At 38.6% G+C, this 24,894-nt stretch overlaps 1 protein-coding gene across 5 annotated transcripts in view; it reads left to right on the forward strand.

Moving 5' to 3' along the window:
* The window catches only part of kdm6a (lysine (K)-specific demethylase 6A), a 232,939-nt gene that overhangs the window by 24,625 nt on the left and 183,420 nt on the right, over nt 1–24,894 (forward strand). For all 5 annotated transcript variants that reach the window (XR_011962542.1, XR_011962543.1, XM_072585169.1 and 2 more), the window contains exons 3-4: nt 8,822–8,930; nt 10,097–10,146. Coding sequence is in view for 3 of the 5 variants with exons in the window: in XM_072585169.1 (XP_072441270.1) it covers nt 8,822–8,930; nt 10,097–10,146 (159 nt within the window). In the remaining 2 variants the exon portion in view is untranslated. The remainder of the gene's footprint in view (nt 1–8,821; nt 8,931–10,096; nt 10,147–24,894) is intronic.

A 24,894-nucleotide genomic window follows, 5' to 3' on the forward strand; every position in this document is an offset into this window, starting at 1 on the left:
GAAGAGGCAGAGAAATGGAGTTGAGTTATTCAATCATCCATGATCTCATTGGATGATAGAGCAGACTCAGTGGGCTGAATTACGTATTAGTTCTATATCTAATTGTGGGTGTTGGATTAATTTGTGACAATCCTGAATAGAACATTCACACTTTCTTAATCTGTAAAGTGACATCACAAATATCATTGCGCATTTCGTAACCAGTTTCTGTCAAATAGACCTTCTTCCATATTCTTGAAAGAGCTAGCAGCAGTAAAAGGAGTGCATTTTGTACCTTGCTATAATTGGCAAAATATCTTGGGTTGCATTTCTGCCTTAATCGGAACAGATAAAAGTAAGTTAAAACAACTTTTTCAAAAGTGAAAATAATAAAATTGGGATTGACATTTCTGCAAACATTGCTGTTAAATATGGAGAAGTTTATCACTATCTCTTGCTTAATGATGCCCTTATTAGGCTTGTGTTTCTGTACAGATAACCTGTGCACTTTCAGACCAACCTGAGAATAAATGACGAGTAAATTTTCAGTCTTTTGAAAATATTGCTTTAAGATGTCTACTAAACCTTTATTGCTTTGAGGAGTTGTGGAAATTCTGAGATTTTTTTCCTCAGCAGATGCTTTGTGATGTTTAAAAGTATGCAAATAAATTTATTCCAACAGCCCTAACATGTTCATCAATTATTGGAGTTGAATAAAATGTTGCCAACGACCAGGTAAAATAGACACCATTTATTCCTTTCATTAAATTTTAATGCCTTCTTGATTGAAGTAAATCTTGAGATCCTATTTGGTATTTTTGATTAAATTACCGTATTTGAAGTTGATTCCTCAATCATCCACATGGCTGAAAATTTAAAGATTTATTAGTGTGATGCTATGAAATTTTGTCATTATTTGACCATTTCATGTGAGCGCGAAAGAGTGCTCTTGAATGAAAGTACTTGTTTTACCCTTTCATTTTTCACTTTCTTTCTAGCTATAGCAATTTCTTTGCTTGGCCCTGACCCCATCTCTCTGCTGGCTTTTCTATTCTCTCTCTCCTCTGCATTTTCTTTCTCTCTGATGTGGTGCACTTTCACAGCATAGTGTGGTGGTCTTTTGCAGAGCTATAATCTTCTTCTGACATTGCTGCCTAATCAGCTAATTTTGAGTTCTCCATCTCACTATCATACTCATCCTGTATCCATACTAATACATCACTTATTCTGTGAGCTCTTAATGACATATTAACATTTTGCATTGCTCTTTATTGAATGCCTTTTGGCTATACGTCATCCACTGATTTCCCCTTTTTATCCCCTGATTTCCCTTTTATCCACCCTGCTTAATGCATCTTCAAAAAAAAATTGTTGGATTTTATTCCCATTAACCAATCTCTATTTTTCTGAAGACGTTATCTTTAGTTCTTGCGTATATAAGTTGTTTCCTACAAAGTAAAGGCAGCAGCCTTTATAGCAAAAGATCAGCATCATGCAACTGAAACCATATATTGTTTCAAACTTAGATCGCTGTGGAGGTGCTGGTGTTGGGCTGGCTCCTAGAACAATTGCATGACTCTGATCTTTTGCTATAAATTGTGTCTTATGGTCCTGCTCCATATCCATATTTAACAGCAATGTTTGCAGAAATGTCAATCCTAATTTTATTATTTTCACTTTTGAAAAAGTTGTTTTAACTTACTTTTATCTGTTCTGATTAAGGCAGAAATAAGATATTTTGCCAACTACAGCAAGATACAAAATGCACTCCTTTTACTGCTGCTAGCTCTTTCAAGAATATGGGAGAAGGTCTATTTGACAGAAAGTAAAGTTCACGATTGCCATTTAATTTCTTGCGTCTCTGCCCCTCAAATGATTTTCCTATATTACTGTCTACCTCTATTCTCCTTCCTATCCCCAATCTCGTCTTCTACCTCTCCCTAGGAAATAAATATTCCCAAAGACAAGCTCCTAACTATGTAACCCATCATTGTCCATTTATCTCTACCTTTCTGAAGATATTGATTTGTCTCAAAATGTATCCCTGCATCCTCTTTGAATGTCCTTTTCCTGATTGCACTTCTGTAACTTTTGAGGAGGAGGGGCAGAGAAAGTAATGATTGGTTAGAGTCATATTTAGCACAAAGGAAGATGATTGTCATTGTGCAGGTGACCTGTCTCTCCCCTGGGATGTTGCTGCAAGAGTTCAAGGTAGTATCTTCAACCCATGCATTTTCAACTCCTTCTCCGCATCCGTCATAAGTGGCATTTTCACAGATTATGGTGTTCAGAGTCATTGACCACTCATGCACTGAAATAGTCTATGCCCATGTTTGCCAAGACTTTGGAGAACATTCGCATTGGCTGATGAGTTTTTTTTGTGTTTTTTTTATGGCACTCTGCCTGGCTATCATTGCTTCCAATAAAAGAGAATTGAACTATCACCTCGTTCTATTCAATGGCATCTCCATTGTTGAATCCTTCATCAACTTCATGGGATCACCATTGACCAGAAACTTAATTGGACTGGCCATATACATACTATGACTTCAAGAGCAGAGCCAAATCTGGGAATTCTTCAGTGAGTAATTCAACTCCTAAATCCCCAAAGCTTGTTCCTGGAAGGTGCATGCCCAAAGTGATGGAATACTGCTCACTTGCCTGAATGAATACTACTTCAACTGTACTTCTGAAGGTTAATACTATTCATGATAAAGCAACATACTTGAATGGTACCCCATCTATTGCCTTAAACATCCATTCTCTCCATCAACACACAGTTGCAGCATTGCAGATCATCTCCAGTTGTGTGGTTGCAACTTAAGTCCCCTTTAACAGCACCTTCTAAATCTCCTTCTCTTAGAAGGTTGAGACCTGAAGATACAAAGAAACATCGCCATGTCCTTTGCTGTCAATGGGTCAAAATCGTAGAACTCCTTTTCCCAAGCATGTGTATCTATGCCATATGGTCTGTAGCAGTTGAATATTATTCAACAACACTTTCTCGGCCAATTCAGAACAAGCAGCCAAAATGACTTAACAAAATGAGAGAAGTGATGACCTAATGATGTTATGACTAGACGATCAATACAGAAACTTTCTGGTAATGACTTGGGGATCCTGTATTGAATCCTGCCGTGGCGAGTGATGAAATTTGAATTCAGTAAAAATCTGGAATTGAGTCAAATGGTCACAGAAGCCACTATTGCTTATCAGAAAAACCTGTCTGATGTCCAGCTGCATGTGATTACAGATGCATAACAGTGTGGTTGACTCTTAACTGCTCTCTGGGCAATTTGAGATTGCCCTGGCCAGTGACGCACACACCTTGTAAATGAATTTTAATAAAAAAGCCATCCTGTCTAACTGACAAGTTCTTCTCATGTTACTTTCCAGCAACATCTTTGAACTCAGTAGACTTCCCTTGCCTGGTACCATTTGTTTTTCATTTTGACCATCATAACCAGAGAAACACCTGCAATGTTGACTTCTAGAATCTTAACAAAAACCAAAAGAACTGCAGATGCTGTAAATCTGAATCAAAAATAGAAATTGCTGGAAAAGCTCAGCAGGTCTGGCAGCATCTGAGAAGAGAAATCAGAGTTAACGTTTCGTGTTGAGTGACCCTTCCTTGGAACTGGAAGAATATTGCAACGATTATCCAATTTCTGACAGCTAAAAGTGCAGCCTCTGAGGATGGAGTAATTTTAAATTTGATGCAAAGGAAGTCAGAATTGAATGAATGTCAAGAACGTGAGGCTTTCAGTGCTGGATGAGGTCATAAAGGGGTGGCAACAAGGCCAGATCATTGATTCATTTAAAACGGGTATGAGAAACTTTCTTTATTAAGCTTTTGGTGGACTGGTCATTTGTATTATGAAGTGATGGATCCTTTTGCTTTACAATTATATGATGTGAATCAATGCAAATACAGCTTGTGATAATGTTCCCCACTGCTTATCACGGGTCTGTTTGTGTTAGAGTAATTTCTGGTCAGTGTAAGCCAGAAATGTGCAAAAATTATTTTGGTGCAAGTAAAGGGTCTAAATCCTTTTTAGTGGGATGGTATGAGCACAGACAAGTAATTTGTTAAAGTGTGCAAGTTACTGTACTTAGAGACATTAGTTGTGTGACACCAGGATTGTGTGTGATGTATCTAAGGACACTGAGGCATGTGAAATGGAATTTACAGAGACCAGCTGTATTGATGTGATTAAATGAAGAAAGATGGAAGGTAACTTTCATAAAACATGGTACAAATTAAATTACTTTGAAGAAATAGCCTGTACCTGTGCAATGGAAGTACTATGAAGGATTAAAATCATATAAGTGAGCTCTGCCAGAAACCATGGCAGCAGTCTGGCAAGTCACATTAAAGCAGTGTTTGGGTTAGCAGGTACAAATTGGCGATTGCACTTCTATTTTGAATTGTAGATTGAATTTACCTGTGTCTAGTTTTCTCCTAATACTTCTGTTGAAATGACTAGTAAGACAAGTTATCACCACTTTTTTTTAAATTTACTGCAATATTTCTTGTGGAAACAACTGACTTTTGAATGATATTTGGGTTTGTTGAGCAGAAGAAGAATTAGGGCAGGTTTTCTGTTGTGTGGCATGTTGTATTTGAATAGCACACAATTACCAGATCTTTGCTGTGCCTTTACTCGGTGTCTGAACTAATTTGGCATGTCTATTCCAAAAGGTGACTGGACCTGAAGTTTTGAGTCTGCTTTTTTTCCCACAGATGCTGCCAGACCTGAATTTCTCCAGCATTTTCTGTTGTCTTCAGAACTCTGTTTCAGAGTTCTTGTCAGCCAGATCATGGAGAGGTTGCAAGTCTTCCTATAATGCATTGAGTGGAAGTGAGTTGCAGGAGCTTAGAGCTGTGGCAAGGTAGACACTTGAATGCAGAGGTTTATGCTTAGAGTGGGCATGAACAAAGGGTTCAAGTGTAAAATTTTTAGGAAGGCAATTTTAAAAGGAAATTAGAGAAAGAACTGGTATTTACATCAACCAGCAAGGAAGATTTTGAGTGATAGCCAACTTTGTTAGAATAAAGTCAGGAGTGTTGACATTAATGTCAGTTGAAACATCAATTGTGTGTATTGACAAATTAACTTATTGTATGAGGGTGTAATTTGATGGCAGAATTGCATTACCACACCTTTTAGAAATTAAGTCTCTAAGGGGTAGTAGAGGAGCAGGGGAAGCTAAGACCACAGCACAAATCACAAAAAACAAATTATGTATGTTGTCAACGTTTTTAAAGAAATAACAAGTATTAGGTGTCTTTTCTTGACAGCTAGTGTTTAAAAAGCAGAGAAGCTATCTTCAATTTGTGCAAAGCCTTGACTAAAGCACAGGTGGAGTCCAATGAACAATTCTGATCTCCATTTAATAAAACACAATATGAAGTATTGTAGATGTTATAAAATGGATTCATCAGAATGATACTACAAAGAGATTACAATGGGCAAAACTGAAAATGAGGTTTCCTTTTTTTGAAAAGGGATGAGCGGACGGTCTTTAAGATTGTCAATAGATTTGATAAGAGAAAACGTACACAACTTGTATTTACATCGCACCATTAATATAACACAGCTCCTGTTTGACATTGGGTCATGTGTGAGATATTAAGACACATAATCAAAAGTTTGGTGATCAGACATAGGTTATGAAGTAGCATCTAAAGGGAGTAAAGAATCCGAAGAGGAGAAACTTGGGATTTTGTCATTTGAAGATATGGTCACTAGTGATGGAAGAATTAAAATTGTATTGCTCAGGATACCATCTTCACTTTTGTGGACCAATGGAACTTGGACTTGGGTAAAAGGCAGTGGGCTAGTGGGCTGAATCAGCTGTTTTGGCTGTCAATTTTGTTGAGATGTTTGGAGCGTTTTTTGCAGTGAGTCCTAGTGAGGGCCATACTGTTAGGTTCTTTCCCCGAGGCTTCCTACGCAAGATGCAATTCGCACGCACCAACTTCTGCAAGCAATGAAAGTTTATTAAAGCTTGTACAAGCTAGGAGACCCCTTTGACCCTCCATGCAGGCGTGTGAAGTTGAATCAAAAGAGACCCCGAAGAAAGAAAACACATTCCCTTTTATACAGGTCAGTTTGGAATGCTTACAGATACTCTGCCCCCCCCCCCCCCCCCCCCCCCAATTCTCCGAGATAATGTAAGTGTAAATGCCCTAATCCTGAGGAATCGTTATGCAAACAATTTTGACTGATTCCCCCAAGACAATGTAGGTATGATATGTCCTAGCTTCAGGCAATGGCTGTGAAAGCATTTTTGAATGGAAGGGACTGAATGAGAGTTTAATTTGATAATAGCAGGAGAGTAGCAGTAAATGGCTGGCCAAATGGTGTGTGTCATCAACGTTCCTGCATGAATGTCTCCCCCACCCAAAGTGCAGTTTAACCCTTTAACATTATGTTAATGTCCAGAGAGAGAGTACAATTTAATCTTTTAACATTACAACCAAATTTGCCTCACGAACTATCTTCCCTGTCGCAGAAGCAAATCTGTATTATGGACTAGATCAGACTTCCTCAAAATATATTAAGATAGTCTAGACCTTAACCTTTTTCATATTTTAAAGGTAGATATAAGGCACTGCATTCCAGATAGCAAGTCAATTGGTCAAACTACTTGATAATGCCTTCGAGGAGAAAGTGAGGACTGCAGATGCTGGAGATCAGAGCTGAAAATGTGTTGCTGGAAAAGTGCAGCAGGTCAGGCAGCATCCAAGGACCAGGAGAATCGACGTATCGGGCATCGGCTTAGCTATAACTTAGCTAAGAAGTGGCTTAGCTATAACTCAATTGGAAAACTTAACAGAATAACATATTAGTAGCTACTAAGTAGTAACTGTTCTAATATAGTAACATTCTATAGAGGCACCCTTGGCAAAAGGATATTCAGAAAATAAATTGTCTCACGTGCAACCAAGCAACCTAGGAGGAAAAACATAGAGAACTCGAGAGTAGCTGGGAGAGATGTGTACTGCAGCAACAGATCCAGCCGCAGCTGCTATGACCGAGTACGAAAATTAAAATCCTACTTCTGTAGGAGCTTGAACACACCCATTCAGGCTGCTCCTATTTTTCCAACTTTGTAAAAACAAAAAGCCCAAGACCTCAACAGCTGCCTTGTTTATTGGCTTTCCAGATAGACTCCCCTGTCTTAGAACTCTGCTGTCTTAAATTAAAACCTAGGACAAAATAACCTCATATCATACGGTCACATTCCTCCAAATTCCAGCCTCATCTTAGCAGGTTCCATTCCTGAAAGAACTCGTCACTACTGAGATATCCTGGAATTGATTGGATATAAAAGGTCATTGTGCACCTTGACAAACATTAGTCTGGAGTTATCCATTTTAAATACTCTGACAATGTTAGAACATGGAAGTAGCTATCGCAAGGAGATTTATATAAAGGAAATTGGATGAATATTAACAAGTTAAAAAAAAAGATAAGCTGTTGGTGTTGTATGAAAATGGTGAGTGTGCTTGTGTGGAATATGATGACTAGGGTGGACTTGTTGGGCTAAATGTCTTGTGTGGCTATAAACCTTCAACGTGGGCTAAAAATACCTTTTTTGTAGGTGGTATCCTCCTGGTAACATTCATTGTATCTGGGAACTATGCTAATGATGTAGGCTATAAATGTACAAGAATCCCCAATTTGCAAAGGTTGAATTTACAAGCAGTGATTTACCCATGTGGTTCTAAACAGGGTATAAATTTAAAGATCTGCCAAATGAACGTTTCCTATACTTACAATTTACTATTTAATATTATCCTGTGCTTTGTCTCAACTTTGTGTATGAATCAACTTGTAAGCTGTTTCAAGAACCTGTTTGCAACTCTGGGCCTACCTTTATTTGGTCTGTGGCCCTATCTTTGACTTCAGAAACTAAGTTGATATTTCAGACTAGCTTGGATGTTTATGTGGAGGCATTAGCTGATAATATTTTGTTGGTTCACAAATAACAATTTTGTTGGCATAGTTAGGGTGAATACCAAGGTTTTTTACAGAGGAAGTCCATACCTAGAGGGCATAGGTTTAGGGTGAGAGGGGAAAGATTTAAAAAGAACCTGAGGGCTAACATTTTCATGCTGAGGGTTGTGAGTGTGTGGACCAACTTGTCAGAGGAAGTGGGTATCTAAAAGGCATCTGATGCGTATAGGAATAGAAAGGGTTTAGAGAGAAATGGGGGTAGCTCTGATTGGGATGTCTGGACGGTATGGACGAGTTGGACCTAAAGGTCTCTTTCTAACCCACCTCAGGGTTAGCATTCAATTCTTTTTACATTGTTTCAATTACTTCAATATGTGAATAAATGTAGGATACAGTTAATTTATACTAGTACTGGCTATAACTCATGATTTTGTATGTCCTAGTAGGTCCAGTTCATTGTCTTCTCATTTTGTGCCATTGATGTACAACTTATAAATAGTCTGCTTGCAAAACATACTTAAAAGAAAATTCCAAAATTTTTTTTGACTTCCAGCAGAAACAATTGTAATATAACATATGATAGGAACTTCTCGACTGGGTAGACATAGACATACAATTACTGTAATTCCTATGAGGGGAAATGTGAGTTAATATCAGAGTATTTTAAATTCTCTATTTATTTGGTCATAAAACATTTTCCATAGTGAAGAAATCCTAAATTCTGGAATGGAATCATCCTCCATATCTTCTGTACCAATATTAACATTTGTTCTTCACTGTTGACCCTTACTCTCTGAAGGCAGAACTAATTCAGTGATGTAACTTAGTGTCTTTCTTAGTTTGCATTCTCATTTTCTTTCTTGTGTTTTGTTTAGGCTATTCACTGCTTTGAATCAGTGATCAAGAAGTGTGAGGGAAAAGTTGACCATGACTTGTTTTGCCAGCTTGGTCATTTCAACCTCTTGTTGGAGGATTATCCAAAAGGTAAGTAGTGCTCTTCCCGTATTTACATTTCTGCCCATTTATGAAAATAAGCAGTATTCCTTTGGGTTATACATGTTTCAGGATATTAAAGTTATTATAGTCTAAAGACATTGGACAAATTGCCAAATACCATGGTGTTAATGGGTAGTTTTGAAAATAATATTCACGTCATTGGGAATTTTCAAAAGTAAACGGACAGAGGCTGTGTAGTAATTCATAAATTAACCATTTCTGTCTCCACAGATGCTGCCATACTAGCTGAGATTTTTCCAGTGCTTTCTGTTGTTAGTTCAGATCGCCAGCTGTGGTATTTTGGTTTTATTCAAAACTCCATATGTTATGTTTTTCTGTGTGCTTCAGGAACCTGGACAATAGTGAAGATGCATACAATACAATTAAAAGTCTTGAAAATGTAGGTGTTAAATTGCATGTTTAAAGACAGCTCTTCATTGGTCTTGTGGACTGTATGTATGTATCTAAAATTGCAAGAGCCAAAATAACTTCAGTGGCATTGAGAAAAGGAAATTAGTTGTATTTTTGTCATTTTATCAGCTGTAATGCCATAGAGATCTCCACTAGGACAACAAAGTGGAGGGCAGTAGAAAGAACAATAGACCTAACTGGAATTTAATGGCAAATGTTACAGTGATTGCAGATAAGCCACAGTGGATACTTGAGGATGGCAGAAGGCGAATGGCACACCAAGATAGCTGATCTCCTAGCAGGAGTTGCTACAAGCAACAGTAGTAGCATTCTATTTGCCTCTAGCTCACTGACTCTTCGGCAGGACAACTCTGTCCCACTCTCCCCTTTGATGCCTGACTCATTCTTGTTCTCCTTCCTACCTCCAACTGGCTGCTTCTCCAGCTGACAGACTTCCAACGAAGTAGCCTACTGTCCTGAAGTGTGTTAAATTTAAAATGTTTATCTTTGAAAAGATCTATTCCTGGGATATTTTGACATCTGTTGTTTTATTCATTCATGTGATATGGATGTTGCTGGTACTTGCGGCTCATTCCTAATTGCACTGGAGGTGATTTGGTACAGTTTGAACAACTGTTTTTCTTCAAGTTCTGTCTGGTTTTGTTGAATTGCTTTGGATTGTGTTTTCTGCTATTTTGTTGCTTTGAAAATCCTATGAAATTAATTTTTTTTTGTCTTTTCAGCATTATCTGCATACCAGAGGTACTACAGTGTACAGTCTGATTACTGGAAGGTTTGTACGATTTGAAAGATTTTTATTTAATGTAATCATTGACCTTTTATTCAGCAGTAACTTGTGTTCAGCATTGTCAGTAATAACTGCTTATGGCATTTACTTAATTGTTTTACTTCATTTGTTAAATATAGGGAAATTGCAACACAGGGGACCCCATTTAAGTATTGGAGATTTCTGCGTTATCACTATAGCACATACTTGGCACTTTTGTCTAGTTTGTTTATGTGTGGTGAATGCATATGCATTGTGTAAACAGTTGTAGAATATTTTCTTAATTTTATGACTTGGTCAATAGACAAACGTTTTAGTTGCCAAACATCAAGCATGTGAGTTAACGCAGTCATTCTGCTTTTTAATATTTAGTTGAGACACCCAGTTCTCGTCTCAATCCTGATTAGCTCATAATAGTGAATGGTGTATAAATGTAATTGTTTTAATGACCTTGCTCCATTTTCAACTGTGGTGTTGACTGTAGAACTAATCAAGGTTACTTCAGCCGAAATAAATTGCTGTAGAAGTGAAAACTCGCTGCCAGCTGAATCAAATTCATGAGCCATTCAAGTGGGGGGAGAAAAGAGAAATGTTGTTTGTAACTGGGGGTAATCTGGTTAGGAGCATAGACACCATTCTCTCTGATCAGGAACGAGAGTCCCAAAGATTGTTGCCTACCTGGTGCTCAGGTTTGGGAGATCTCATCTGGGCTGCAGAGGAACTTTGAGTGGGAGGGTCAAGATCCAGTAGTTTGTGGTCCACATAGAAAACAACAACTTCGATAAAACTAAGGCAGAGATTCTGCTAAGGGAGTATGAATAGCCAGGAGCTAAATTAAAAAGCAGAACTGGAAAGGTGGTAATCTCTGGATTATAACCTGATTCATGAGCTAATTGGCACAGGGTCATCAAGATTAAGCAGGTAAATGTATGGTTGAAAGATTAGTGTGGGAGAAATGGGTTTGAAATCATAGGTTGTTGGCACCAGTACTGGGGAAGAAGGGACCTATTCCGATGGGACAGTTTTCATCTGAATCATACTAAGATCTAGCGAATTGCATAACTAGGGCTGTAGACAGGGCATTTAGTTAAGTGGGGGGGAAGGGAACAGTGAGAGCGGAAATTAGAAAACCCACATTTAAAGGAGGAGGTAAGAGTGCAGGTTAGCGATGTGGCAGATGGTTACCAGATAATAAAGTTGAGGGACAGAACATTTGAATATATTTATGCACCAAGGAATTATATTTTAAAAAGTAGGGAAATTCACTAGTGGGAAAAATTTAAAAGCTTTGTATCTAAATGCATAAAGCATTTGAAATAAGATGGATGAACAAATCGTGCAGGTAGATGTAACCGGGTATGATATAATTGGGATTTTGGCAGTAGGGTGACCAGGGATGAGAACTGAATGTCCTAGGGTATTCAGAATTTAGGAAGGACAGGCAAAAAGGAAAAGGTGGTGGAGTGGCATTACTGGTTAAAAAGGAAATTAACATAGTAGTGACAAGATGGAGTTTGCATGAGTTGAATTGAGAAACACTAAGGGCAAAAAACATTAGTGGGTGTCATATATAGACCCTCCCAAACTGCAGTGCTGATGTTGGGAATGGCATTGACTAGGAAATAAGCGATGCATGTGATAAAGGAACATCAGTGTTCATAGTGATTTTAATCTACACATAGATTAGGCAAATCAAATTAGTCATCATGTAGTTGAGGTGGAATTCCTGGAGTATATAAGAGATTGGTTTTCTTGACCAGTATGTGGAGGAACCAACTAGAAAGCAGGCCATCTTAGACTGGGGACTGTGCAGTGAGAAGGGAACCATTACCAGTCTAGCTGAGCGTGACACCTCTGATGACCGACTATAACGTGATTAGAATTTGTTATCAAGATGGAGTGATAGTTGATTCGGACATGAGGGGACTGAATCTTAATAAAGGAAACTGATGATTTGAGGTGTGAGTTGGTCTTGATAGTCTGGGGAGAGTTACTTAAATGGATAGGCAATGGCATACATTCAAGGAACGCATAGGGGAACTGCAACAACTGTTTATTCCTGTCTGGCACAAAAGGTAAGAAATTAGTGGTAGTATCCAATTCGAGGAAGAAGCCTACAGATTGACCAAGAAAAATAATAATAGGTCTGAGGATTGGGAGCAGCTTAGAATTAATTAAAAAGGATGAAGGGGTTAATTTGAGGAGGGGAAAATACATTATGAAAGTAAGCTTGCAGAGAACATAAAGGCTAAATTAAGAGTTTATATATGGAGAGAAAAAAATTAGTGAAGACAAATGTAGATCCCCTACAGACAGAAATAGGGGAAAGAGAAATGGCTGGGCAACTGAAAACATACTTTGGTTTTGTCCTCTCAAAAGCGGACACAAATCAGATACTAGAAATGTTAGAGGATGCAAGATTCAGTGAGGAGAACTGAGGGAGAGCAATATTAGTAGAGAAATAGTGCTGGGAAAATTGAGGGGATTGAAGACTGATAAATCCCCAGGGCCTGATAGTCTGCATCCCAGAGTACTTGAGAAAGTGGCTCTAGAAATAATGGATGCATTGGTGGCTATCTTCCAGGATTTTGTAGACTCTGGAAGAATCCCTGCAGATTGGAGGGTAGCTAATGTTACTGCTATATTCAAAAAGGGTGGTAGAGAGAAACCAGGGCATTATAATACTGCCCTGCCCTGGTTTGTCTTAGCAAAATGTAACAACTGGCGTTATCTAATTGAAACTCTATCTGCCATTCCTCAGCCCACTGGCCCAGTTAATCAAAGTCTCGCTGCATTCCCAGATAACCGCCTTCACTGTCCACTATGCAATCAATCTTGATGTCATCCACAAACTTATAAAATTCTCCTAAATTCTCATGTGAAGATCATGAGTAACAGTGGACCCAGCACCAATCCCCGTGGCACACCGCTGGTTACAGGCCTCCGGTCTGAAAAACAACCCTCTACCACCATGCTGTCTTCTACTGTCAAGACAATTTTGTATCTAATTAGCTAACTCTCCTGGATCCCATGAGATTTAACCTTATTCAACAACTTACCATGCAATACTTGCTAAAGTCCATTTAGACAATATCTGTTACATTGTCTACATCTACTTTCTTGGTCACCCATTCAAAAAGCTCACTAATATGTGTGAGAGACTAATTTGCACACTGAAGGCCATGCTGACTATCCTAAGTGAGTCCATGCCTCTACAAGTGCCCACTGATCCTGTTTCTCAGAATCCCTTCTAACATTTTGCCCACCACTGATGTTATACTCACCAGTTTGTACTTCGCAGGCATTTCCCTGTGCCCGTTTCTTTCATAATGGTACAGCATTTGCCACCCTCCAATCTTCAGACACTTCATCCATGGATGTCAGTGATACAAGTATCTTGGCTAGAGGCCTGGCAATCTCCTCCCTAGCCTCCCACAAAATCCTGGGATACACTTCAAGACCTGGGAGTTTATCTACTTAGTTTTAAAACTTCCAACACACTTCTTCTTCTGTAATGTGGACACTCTCTTCAAGACTCCGTTATTTATTTCTCCAAGTTGCCTAGTGTCCATGCCTTTCTCGATGGTTTATTTTAAATTTAAAGTTTCCATGTCCTTGAATATGCTACCACCATTTAGCTGTTTGCCTATCAACTTCCATTTCATTGCTCTGATTTGGCATCTGCTTAAAGTTACATTGAATTTACAACTTAGAGTGACTGTTCGGTTCAAGTAGTCCATGCTGCTGTTTATTTACTCCTCCAGCATCCCATTTTTCTTCCTTCAACTCTTATCAGTAAAACTCTTTATTCCCATTTTCCCTTAAAATTGCCTAATTTTTCTGTAAACGTATCTTTATTCATTATCTTCTGGTGATAGAACTACATGTTTGATTCTTGAAGTAGGGTCTAGCCAAATTTTGATTTAAGTTTCGCATAGTGACCCAGGTTTTATATTGTATCCTTCAAGAAGTAAGCATTGATGCTTGTTTTTCTCTTTTAATGACCTAATTACCTGCATTCCTGTGTTTTGTCATTTGTCTCCTGCACAAATCAGAAACTAGCATCCAAGTTCGGGTCCTGGGGAGGGAAAAATTTGAAAGAACTGGAGTTTTTTTTAAGGAAAAGAGCAAGGCCTTGCTAAAACTATATAAGCCACTGGTCAGACCACATGTAGAATTTTGCAAGTATTTCTGGCCCCTCAACTAAGGAAAGATATCTTGTCAGAGGCAGTCCAGTGAAGGTTCACTAGGTTAACCTCCGGTATAGAGTATTTTTGTTTTGACTAGTGGCTGACTAGGTAGGGCTTGTACTTATTAGAGTTTTGGAAAATGAAAGGAGACTTTATTGAAACACTAAAGATTTTTAGTGGGTTTGACAGGGTAGATGTGGAGAGTTTGTTTCCCCATGTGGGAATCTAGGATCAGAGGACATAATCTGAAGAAGGAGTTTCCCATTTAAGCCTGAGATGAGATTTTTTGTCTTTGGAATTTTTTTATCACAGGGGGCTGTGAAAGCTGGTTCCATACATTTAATCAAGACTCAGACAGATTTTTAATCAGGCAAGGCAGGAAAGTAAAGCTGAGAATCATGTGTATTTGTATACTCTCTTCTCCTTACTCTCCTGGAACATGATGCATCTCCTATCTAGATTATTGCTTTTGAAGTAATGTGCAACCTCCTTACTTTTCTAGTTTATTCAAATTCATCGATCAATAATACATATTCTGAAAATTTGTTTACATTGTCCTATAACTTGTCGCAGTTGTCGGCAGGTTTTATTACTTGCTCACGCCCCCATCAAAAAACTAATATAAAATTTGAAAATTTTAAGTTTCAAATCTAAATTTTTAATATAAATTGTGAACAGCCCTGAAACTTAGAGGACCCTATTTCTTGCTTTTTGTCACTGAATAGTTAATTATTACCTCTACTTTCGGATTTGTCTAGCAGCCTGCCATCTATTGATTGCATGCTCCTGACTCAGCATGCATTCTTTTAAATGATAATGCCTTTCTTAAGGCCTTTGGAAATGTAGGTAAGTTGCATCTACTGTGTTACCCTTGCCTAATCTCTTTTTGAGATTTTGTCAAATAATTCATTGAGGTTGGTTGAGCAAGACATATCTCTTGAAAATTCATGCTGAATATTTCTTATTTTACTTTCAGTTTCTTGGTGTCTTCTGCCTCATAGCGCCAAAGCATGTCCCGGCAAAGTCATGAATAACATTCTAATTGTGCTTTAGTTAACATGATGCCTCTTCTACATTTTGACATCAGAGCCAAGGTACTTGTCTAACATTAAATCTTGAATGAGCCATCTCCTCCAGCAATGTTACGAAGATGTGAAGTAATGGTATTTGGTCGTCTGGCATGCTTTGGTTTCTTGCCACTGATTCCATCACCCTCCTGACTATTTTCTTGAACCAGGCTGTTTTATAATCTTGGCATATTAACCTGTTCTGAATTGCCTTTAATTACATATCTTGGAGTCATCAAGATTGACTCCCATACTCTCCACAGCCTTAAAACAAGTTTTTGCACTAGAGAAATTTACGTGAGCCTTCATCCCTTTTACTCTCAAATATTTTGACATATTTGCTGATTTCCAATTTGCTCCCTTTGATTAAACCCTGACTTTCCCAAACTTCTGCTTTTATACCTCCCTTCACTGTCTTTATTGACTCCATTGTCCAAAACATAGGATATTAAAAAATCTGTTAAATACTTTGTTTGCTGGGGAATGAGGGAATGAGTTAAAAAGTAATAAACAAAGTCACATTGGTCCTTTTTTCAAATAGGAATTCTATTTATTGGTGCCTTTTTCTCCTTCCCTACCTTCTTTTAAAAACAAGTTTTAAATGTCAGTTCAGTAGTTGTTCCTGGTACCCTGGGTTCCTATCTCCTTTGAGGAGTTAAAACAAATCCTCTTGTTCTCGCACAGTGACTTTTTTTGCTAACTTATTTCACAATTTTATTGTCAGTGTTTAAAAGATATGATTTTCCTTATTCCTGACTTACTCATTGGCATTCGTTCTCTGCCATTCAAACATTGCAACGTAATGAACATCTTGCTTTGATTAATATTGTCAGTCACCTTCATAAAGTTAACTAAGTCTGTCTTTAAATTTTTGTTTTCTTCACCCAACCAAGAAAAATCAGTGTTTCTTGGTTGAGCTTGCAATAATTTTGAACTGTCACTTGTTATTTCTTTAGCTAATTAGGAAGTGGATAGATATGTCATCATACTTGACCCCCATTTCAAATTTGGAATCCTTATCACTAATTCTAGTATCTATCCCACACCATGACATTTCAATACTTGACTAGCTTTTCAATTCTTCTATTTATCCAAAATTCCACTGCTCTGTATATTAACCTGCACCATTCCATCGTATATTCATAGAGTAAAAAACACATACTTTTCACAGCAGTCCTGCGATGATTGTCAACTGCTTTGTACAATGTTCTTCTAATGCAATCTTCAAAGTTAATCAGATTGGTGTGGTGTGAGAATGTAGTAGTTCATTAGAATAAAGATGTGCAGTTGGATTGTCCAAATTAACACCACAACAGCAGCAGCAAATCTCCCATTGAAGGTATCAGTGCCCACCCTCTTAAAGCCATAGAATCGTCACACCTCCCCTCCCCTTTTCAAAAAAAAAGCATGTACAAAGATAGCTTTGTTTTTAAGATCTTTAGCTTTTCACTATTAGTACACTCCATTACATATACATTACATTGACTTTAGGCATGCAAACATTGAGTACCACAGTCCATTTCAGTCTTTTTTTTTAAACTGATTTGGAGGTGCCGGAGTTGGACTGGGGTATACAAAGTTGAAAATCACACAACACCAGGTTATAATCCAACAGGTTTATTTGGAAGCACTAGCTTTTGGAATGTTGCTCCTTCATCAGATGGTTGTGGCACTTAATGAAGGAGCAGCGATCCAAAAGCTAATGCTTCCAAATAAACCTGTTAGACGATAACCTGGTGTCGTGATTTTTAACTTTTTTATTTTTACTGTCACTAAACATCTTTTGTCTGCCTTCATTACAATCGTGATACTGTGTCAGCAATCGTGTTCTCTTGTTCTGCCACGTGTACAATTTTCCAATTGAATGGCTCAACAATAAGTTCTATCTGAATAGTCGAATTTTTTTCCTTCAATTTCTTCAAAAATGTTTAAGGGGTTATGATCAGTATATACAATTGTCTCAGACACCTTACTGGCAACATAAATGTTGAAATGTTGCAGCACTAACACCAAGCCCAAGGTCTCCTCAATTGCAGAATATTTCTGTTGATGATTGATTATTCAGCTTTTTGGGAAAGTACCCTATAGGTCTTTCTATCTTCTCGTTGTCGTCTTGCAAGAGTACAGTACCAACATCCATATCACTTGCATCGATAACTATCTTGAACGATTTTGCACAGTTAGGTGTGGCCAGCACTGGGGTGATGGTGAACACAGCTTTCAGGTCATAAAATGCTTTCTGACATTCTTCTGTCCACGGACATTTTTTGCATTTCTTAACAGACCTATCAGTGGAACAACCACACTGCTAAAATTTGGTATGAATTTTTGATTTAAAAAAAACACTCAGTCCCATGAATCATAATACTTTCCTCTTTGTCGATGGTTTGGGAAACTCCCCAAATAACAGTTATTTACGCACCTTGTGGGGCCATCTGTCCACGTCCAATGACATAGCCTAGGAAAGCATCTTGGGCTTCTGCTAAATCACTCTTAGCCATGTTTATCACCAAGCCTGCCTCCTGAAGTTGATAGATAATTCTGTTAGATGCTCCAAATGTTTTTTCTTATATATGACTAAAAATTACCAGAGTTTATGTACACCACACAGTTGCATAATCTCAAAATCACCTTATTGGTTTGTCTTTGCAATGTGGCCAGGTGCATTCTTTGTACTAAACAGCATGACTTTAAACTGGTACAGTCGAGTCAGTGCCACAAAGCTGAAATATCCTTTGCTCTTTTGGATAGATACTTGTCAATATCCTCTGAGTTAGTCCAACTTAGAAATACTAGTTGTTTGATTAGATTAGGCTAGATTAGATTACCTACAGTGTGGAAACAGGCCCTTTGGCCCAATAAGTCCACACCGATCCTCTGAAGAGCAACCCACCCAGACCCATTCCCCTACATTTACCCCTGCACCTAACACTACGGGCAATTTAGCATGGCCAATTCACCTAACCTGCACATCTTTGGACTGTGGGAGGAAAGCGGAGTACCCGCAGACACTGAGAGAATGTGCAAACTCCACACACAATTGCCTGAGGTGGGAATTGAACCCGGGTCCCTGGCACTGTGAGGCAGCAATGCTAAAAACTGAGCCACCGTGCTGCCCATAAGTCACTGTGCTTGTCCCACCTTTAATGCAGTCTTTCAAATGTGGGGTAGGAGTCAGATTTTGGAACTGCATTGACTTTGCGATAGAACCCAACAATTGTGTGTTGACTATGTGGTTTTGGCACCATTTAATATGGGTGGGCTCCAGTTGCATCTCATTTCGAGTTATACTGTTTTTGAACATGCATTCAATCTCTTTCTGGACCTGTGTTAACTTGCGAGGGTTAAGTCTTGACGGATGTTGCTTCATTAGAATAGCATCTTCTACATCTACATCATGTGTAATTAGATTGGTATTCCCAGCTAATTCCTACATATCTCCCCATGTAATAGTAATATCTCTTTCTGGACATCTTCATTTTCCTCTGGAAGGTAACTCAGTAATTTCTCCTAGTTTTTGAGAACTTCCTTGTCCAATTTAATTTGAGAAATTTGAGGAATGTCTAATTCAGAATCATCTGAACTTGGTTCTTCACTCGATGTTGTAACCAGTAGCACTTTCTCCTTTTGCTTTCTTTCCCTATCAAAAGATCTTTTGACTAAAATCCCTTGACGCAGATTTCTTTCTATCTCGTGTTATTATTAATTCTTCACCTCATTGAATTTTCTTCTGATTTGATAAGACACACTAAACCTTGCATTTAAGGGTTCAACTACCACTTGTTGTAATACTAACACTTATCTCTTCGAGCAAAACTGAGTGTTTGTTTTGTTGTCTGCTTCCTGTTTCATCCCATGCTGTGCTACTTTTAAATGCTGTCTAGCCAGCTCACCCATTCTATTTAATTTTTCCCTAAACTTTGACACAGTCCACATATGTAGACTCTGCAATCTGATAAGTTTCTCCTTAACTAATTTCAGTGGTCCTCTCTCTTCATACCCAAAACCTAATTCAAATAGATTGATTTTAGTTGATTCTTTTAGCTGCATCCTAATTGAAAAGTAAAAATGGAATTCCTTTATCCCAATCCATGTCGTAACAGTTGTTACTATCGGCCCTCAACATGGTCCTTAAAGTTTGATGTCACTGTTTTTGTGCTCCCTGCAATTCTGGATGCATGTTGTGGATTTGAATGGTTTTATTCCTAAAGTATCCATAACTTAACTGATGTAAAATGTTACCTTTGATCCTATTTGTATTTCTAATCGTAGTTCATATCTAATTTTTAAAAAATTGAGTAACTCTTCTATAATTCTTTGTCGTGATACTGCATCATGTAATGGCCTCCAGAAATCTAGTAGACGCCTCCATTATGGTAAAAAAAAATACAGATTCTCACATTTTGTTTTAGCTAGGGGTCTATGCAATCAATTAGGTCTTTTGTAGAAGTTCCCTCAAATGTGGGAATGGTTATTAAGGGTGTTAGTTTTATCACTGAGGTTTTCCTATTACCTGATGCGTAGACATGTCTGGCAAAAGTGAACCAGATGTTTTTTTATTTTGGCTTGAGTTTTCCTTACTCCCAAATGGTCACATACAGCTAATTCATGCGTTACCTGCAACACCACCTTTCTATAACTCACCACTAATACAACTTGGTAAACTTCTGTCGATTTTTCATCTGTTTGTAAATGTGCTGGTTTCCATTTCCTCAAGATTTCATTTCAAGACAGTACCATTCTGGGATGTACTTTTTGATACAATTGCTTTAGTTTTTCCTTTTTCTGTTGTCACTCTACTAGCTTTTCTGGGCTAAAAATATCCACCTTGTCCTCTATTTGTTCTTGTTTTTTTTCTCAATCATTTGATAAAACATACAATCTGATAATTGAACTTCAACTTCCTTATCTTTACTCCTTGATTTCTCCTCTTTCAACCTGTGGCTGTGTAACCTTGCTACTACAAAATCAGGAAAAAATTCCAGGATATAGTTCCTGTGATTCCTCTATTGCCTATTTTTGTTCTTTCCATTGGTTTTTCACCATAGTCGGCATTACTCTTACCTATGATCTAGTGATATCTGTACCAAGGATAAGCTATTTTCTCAAAACCGAAAATTTCTCTTACATCTTACATCTTACTCTTACACCGTTTTGCCACTTTCACTGTGCAACTTCACTTTATATAATAGAACACTGCTCTTATTATCTGAATGGTGATAGATTGGGGAAAGGGAAGTGCAATAAGACTGAATATCCTTGTATATCAGTTCGTGAAAGTAGGCATGCAGGTGTAGCAGGTGGTAAAGAAAGCAAATGGTATGTTGACTTTCATAGCAAGAAGATTTGAGTGTAGGAGTAGGAATGTCTTGCTGCAAGTTTCTATGGATGAGACCACACTTGGGGTAATGTATCAAAGTTTTTCTATCCTTACCTGAGAGATGATGTTTTGGCTTTGGAGAGTGCAACTGAGGTTCACCAGACTGATTCCTGAGTGGTGAGACTGATATGCAACTGGATTAGTTAGGGTTATACTCATTGACATTTAGAAGAATGAAGGGGCACTCTCAGGTTCTAACAGGACTACACAGGGTAAATACAGGAAGATGTTCCCAATGATTCTGGAGTTATAGTTGATGGGTATGGATTAGGCTATTTAGGACTGAGATGAGAAATTTCTTCATCCAGAGAGTAGTGAGCTTGTGAAACAGTGCCATGGAAAGTGGTTGAGGCCAAAACATTGAATATTTTTAAAAAAAAGTAGTTGGATATACTACTTAAAGCTGAAGGGATTAAAGGGTATGGGGAGAACATAGCAGCAGATTAGAGTTGGGTGATAAGCCATGGTTATATTGAATGGCGGAGCAGGCTGACTGGCTTACTCCTGCTTCTATTGTTTGTGTTTTCAAAGGATGCAAATCTAGCCTGTCTATCCATTTGTCAAATGACAATCCTGTCATGCCAGATCATTGAACAATATAATTCTCTTATTTGCCTCCTACACATTTACATCTTTTGATTAAATAAAAGCTGACCAGTACTACGCACAGTATTCCAGACGTGATTTCACCAGTACTCTGTATAACTGAATGAGGACCTCTGTACTCCTTTACCCTCCTGAAGAATAATATTCTTTTAGCTTGCTGTAATGCATACTAGCCTTTCTTTATTCATGCAGAAGAACCATCTGCATAACAAAGCGTTGCAATCTTTCATCATGTTGGCAGTTTCTTTTATTAATTTTCATACCAAAAATTTCTTCACATTTCTCCAAATTATACTCTATTTACTGGATCTTTATCCACTCAGCTGACCTAAGTCTTTTCTTAGCCTCTTTCTGTCCCCTCTACAATTTATTTTCATACCTACTGTTTGCAACAGGTTTGGTAGCCTTCCCACTTCAGTAAATTGTAAATAGTTGAGGTCCCAGCACTGATCTCTGTGACATATCACTCGTTATATCTTGCCAACCGAAAAAGACAATAGGTGCAGGAGTAGGCCATTCTACCCTTCGAGCCTGCACCACCATTCAAAATGATTATGGCTGATCATCCTTAATCAGTATCCAGTTCCTACCTTATCTCCATAACCCTTGATTCCACTATCCTTGAGAGCTCTATCTAACTCTTTCTTAAATGAATCCAGAGACTGGGCATCCACTGCCTTCTGGGGCAGAGCATTCCACACAACCACCACTCTCTGGGTGAAGAAGTTTCTCCTCATCTGTCCTAAATGGTCTACCCCATATTTTTAAGCTATGTCCTCTGGTTTGGCACTCACCCATCAGCGGAAACATGTTTCCTGCCTCCAGAGTGTCCAACCTTTGAATAATCTTATGTCTCGATCAGATCCCTTCTCAGTCTTCTAAACTCAAGGGTATACAAGCCTAGTTGCTCCAGTCTTTCAGCGTAAGGTAGTCCTGCCATTCCAAGAATTGGCCTCGTGAACCTACGCTGCACTCCCTCAATAGCTAGAATGTCTTTCCTCAAATTTGGAGACCAGAACTGGGCACAATACTCCGTGTGGGCTCACCAGGGCCCTGTACAACTGCAGAAGAACCTCTTTGCTTCTATACTCAATCCCTCTTGTTATGAAGGCCAGCATGCTACCTGCTGTACCTGCATGCTTACCTTCATTGACTAGTGTACAAGAACACCCAGATCTTTTTGTACTGCCCCTTTACCTAAATTGATTCCATTTAGGTAATAATCTGCCTTCCTGTTCTTGCCACCAAAGTGGATAACCATACATTTATCCACACTAAGCTGCATCTGCCATGCATCTGACCACTCACCTAACCTGTCCAGGTCACCCTGTAATCTCCTAACATCCTCCTCCCATTTCACCCTGCCACCCAGCTTAGTATCATTTAGTATCATCAAATGGGACTGGATTAGGTTAGGATATTTGGTTGGCATGGACGAATTGGACCGAAGGGTCTGTTTCTGTGCTGTACACCTCTATGGCTCTATATACTTAACATTTCGGAAGTTCATTGATTGATTGAATCCTGTGATAGCGGGACTGTCCTCTGAGGAAAGAACTAGATTTGGCCTGTAAACTCTAGTTTCGAGGAATGTGCAATGATCTTTGAAACTTATATATTCTTCATGGGGGACATAACATGGAATCTAGAATTCTGAGTTAGGGGACAGCCTCAGAATAGAAGTCAGGCTATTTAGGACTGAGATTAGAAGGAACTTTTTCACTCCGAGAGTTGTGGTATTTGGAATTATTTATGGCAGTAGGCTGAGGATGTCCCTTTATTAAGAAGGTAAAAGGGTTGTTAAGCTGAGATGTTAGTAATGAGATAGAGTTCTGCGAGAGCATGAAATTTGGCATTTGAGTCAGATGATGACCTATGATCAACAATGGCAGGCCAGGTTTGAGTTAAATAACCTGTTGTTCTCCTATTCCTGAACAAAAGCAATCTCCATAACACCTTTACCACTCTCAGAACACAAAGTATAGAAGTAGGAATTAAACTTGATGCAAAACATTATTCTTCCACTTCAACCCAAGCTCCCTAACAGTAATTTTTATTATGGACCTTTTACCACAATTGGCTGCAAAGCACTTTTCTGATGGCAAATCGTGGTTCTGAAAAGTGTCACATGAATACAAAGTCTGGCCTGCTTTATTGTTTTCAATTAATTTTCCCATACCAAATTATAAACTTAAGTTGGCACAGAGTGACGAATTTCCCTGTTTATTTTCCAAACAATTGCCAAAAAGAGCTGTTATTTCTTTTCCGCCATGTTTTGAAGACCGAACAAAGTCACCTAATTAATCAATTAAACAGGTAGCAAACATCACCGACCTCCACCATCCTGATATTTTTAATCAACTTGTTCAGACCTGTTATGACACCCTGTGGAGCATGTGGAACTTGAACCCAGGCCTTCTGGAGCTACAGACACTATCACTGAGCTACAAGACCTTTTGCCATCACCATCTTAATGCCTTCATTTGATGCTTTCTAGATGTTTAGAGGTGCTACTATACACCTTTTGGAGCAGGTGAGACTTTAACCTGGTCCTCCTGACCCACACTACTTCTGCACCACAAGGGCTCATAATCACCACCGCCACCACTTTTTTTTTAATAAAGAAACCTAATCTCATAACTATCCAAAGGACTTGAGGAAAACCAGCCCTGTTTTTAAAAAAAAATCAGTTAATTAACCAATCGCCCTGTTCAGATGTGATGCACCTAATTCAAATGAGTATCATTTGTTTTCACGTCTCAAGTTTTATTGAAATTTACTTTTGTTCAGATGGTGAAATGTCTACAGAATAACGGTTGTGCACACTTAATACACGATTAAGAATCTTCCCTCAGTCCAGTTTGACAGAGATCTTTGTGTGACTGGAGAAGTAAAACACCAGATTTGCTTCTCTAATGTCCTTCACAGTAGGAAATAGGCCATCCTTACCTAGTCTAACCTAAATATGACTCCAGATTGATAGCAATGTGGTTGATTCTGATGTGGCCTAGCAAGCCACTCTGTATCGATCACTACAAAGCCTCAAAAAAGAAACAAAACTAGAAACTGAGAACAACAAGGGCAAAAACAGCCCTGTCAACCTGCAAACTCTTCCTCACTGACATCTGGGGGTTGTGCCAAAATTGGGGAGCTGTCTTTCAGATTAGTCAGCCTGACATAGTCATACCCACAGAATCACAGCTTACAGACTCTGTCCCAAAAGCCACCACCATCCCTGGGAGTGTCTTGTCCCACCGGCTGGACAAGCTCAGCCAATTTGGTATCACAGTGGTGGATCTAAGCTCTGAGTCTTGCCATATCCAGTCATGAATGGTGGTGGGCAATCAAACCACATACTGGAGGAGGTGGATCCACAAATAACTCCATCCTCAAAATGATGGGAGAGTACAGCACACCAGTGCAAAATATATGCCTGAATCATTTGCACAGACTTCATTCAGAGCTACTGAGTGGGTGATCCGTCTTAGTCTCCTCCAGAGAACCCCAGTGT

Source organism: Chiloscyllium punctatum, chromosome 15 (assembly GCF_047496795.1).
Source record: "Chiloscyllium punctatum isolate Juve2018m chromosome 15, sChiPun1.3, whole genome shotgun sequence".
NCBI lineage: Eukaryota > Metazoa > Chordata > Chondrichthyes > Orectolobiformes > Hemiscylliidae > Chiloscyllium > Chiloscyllium punctatum.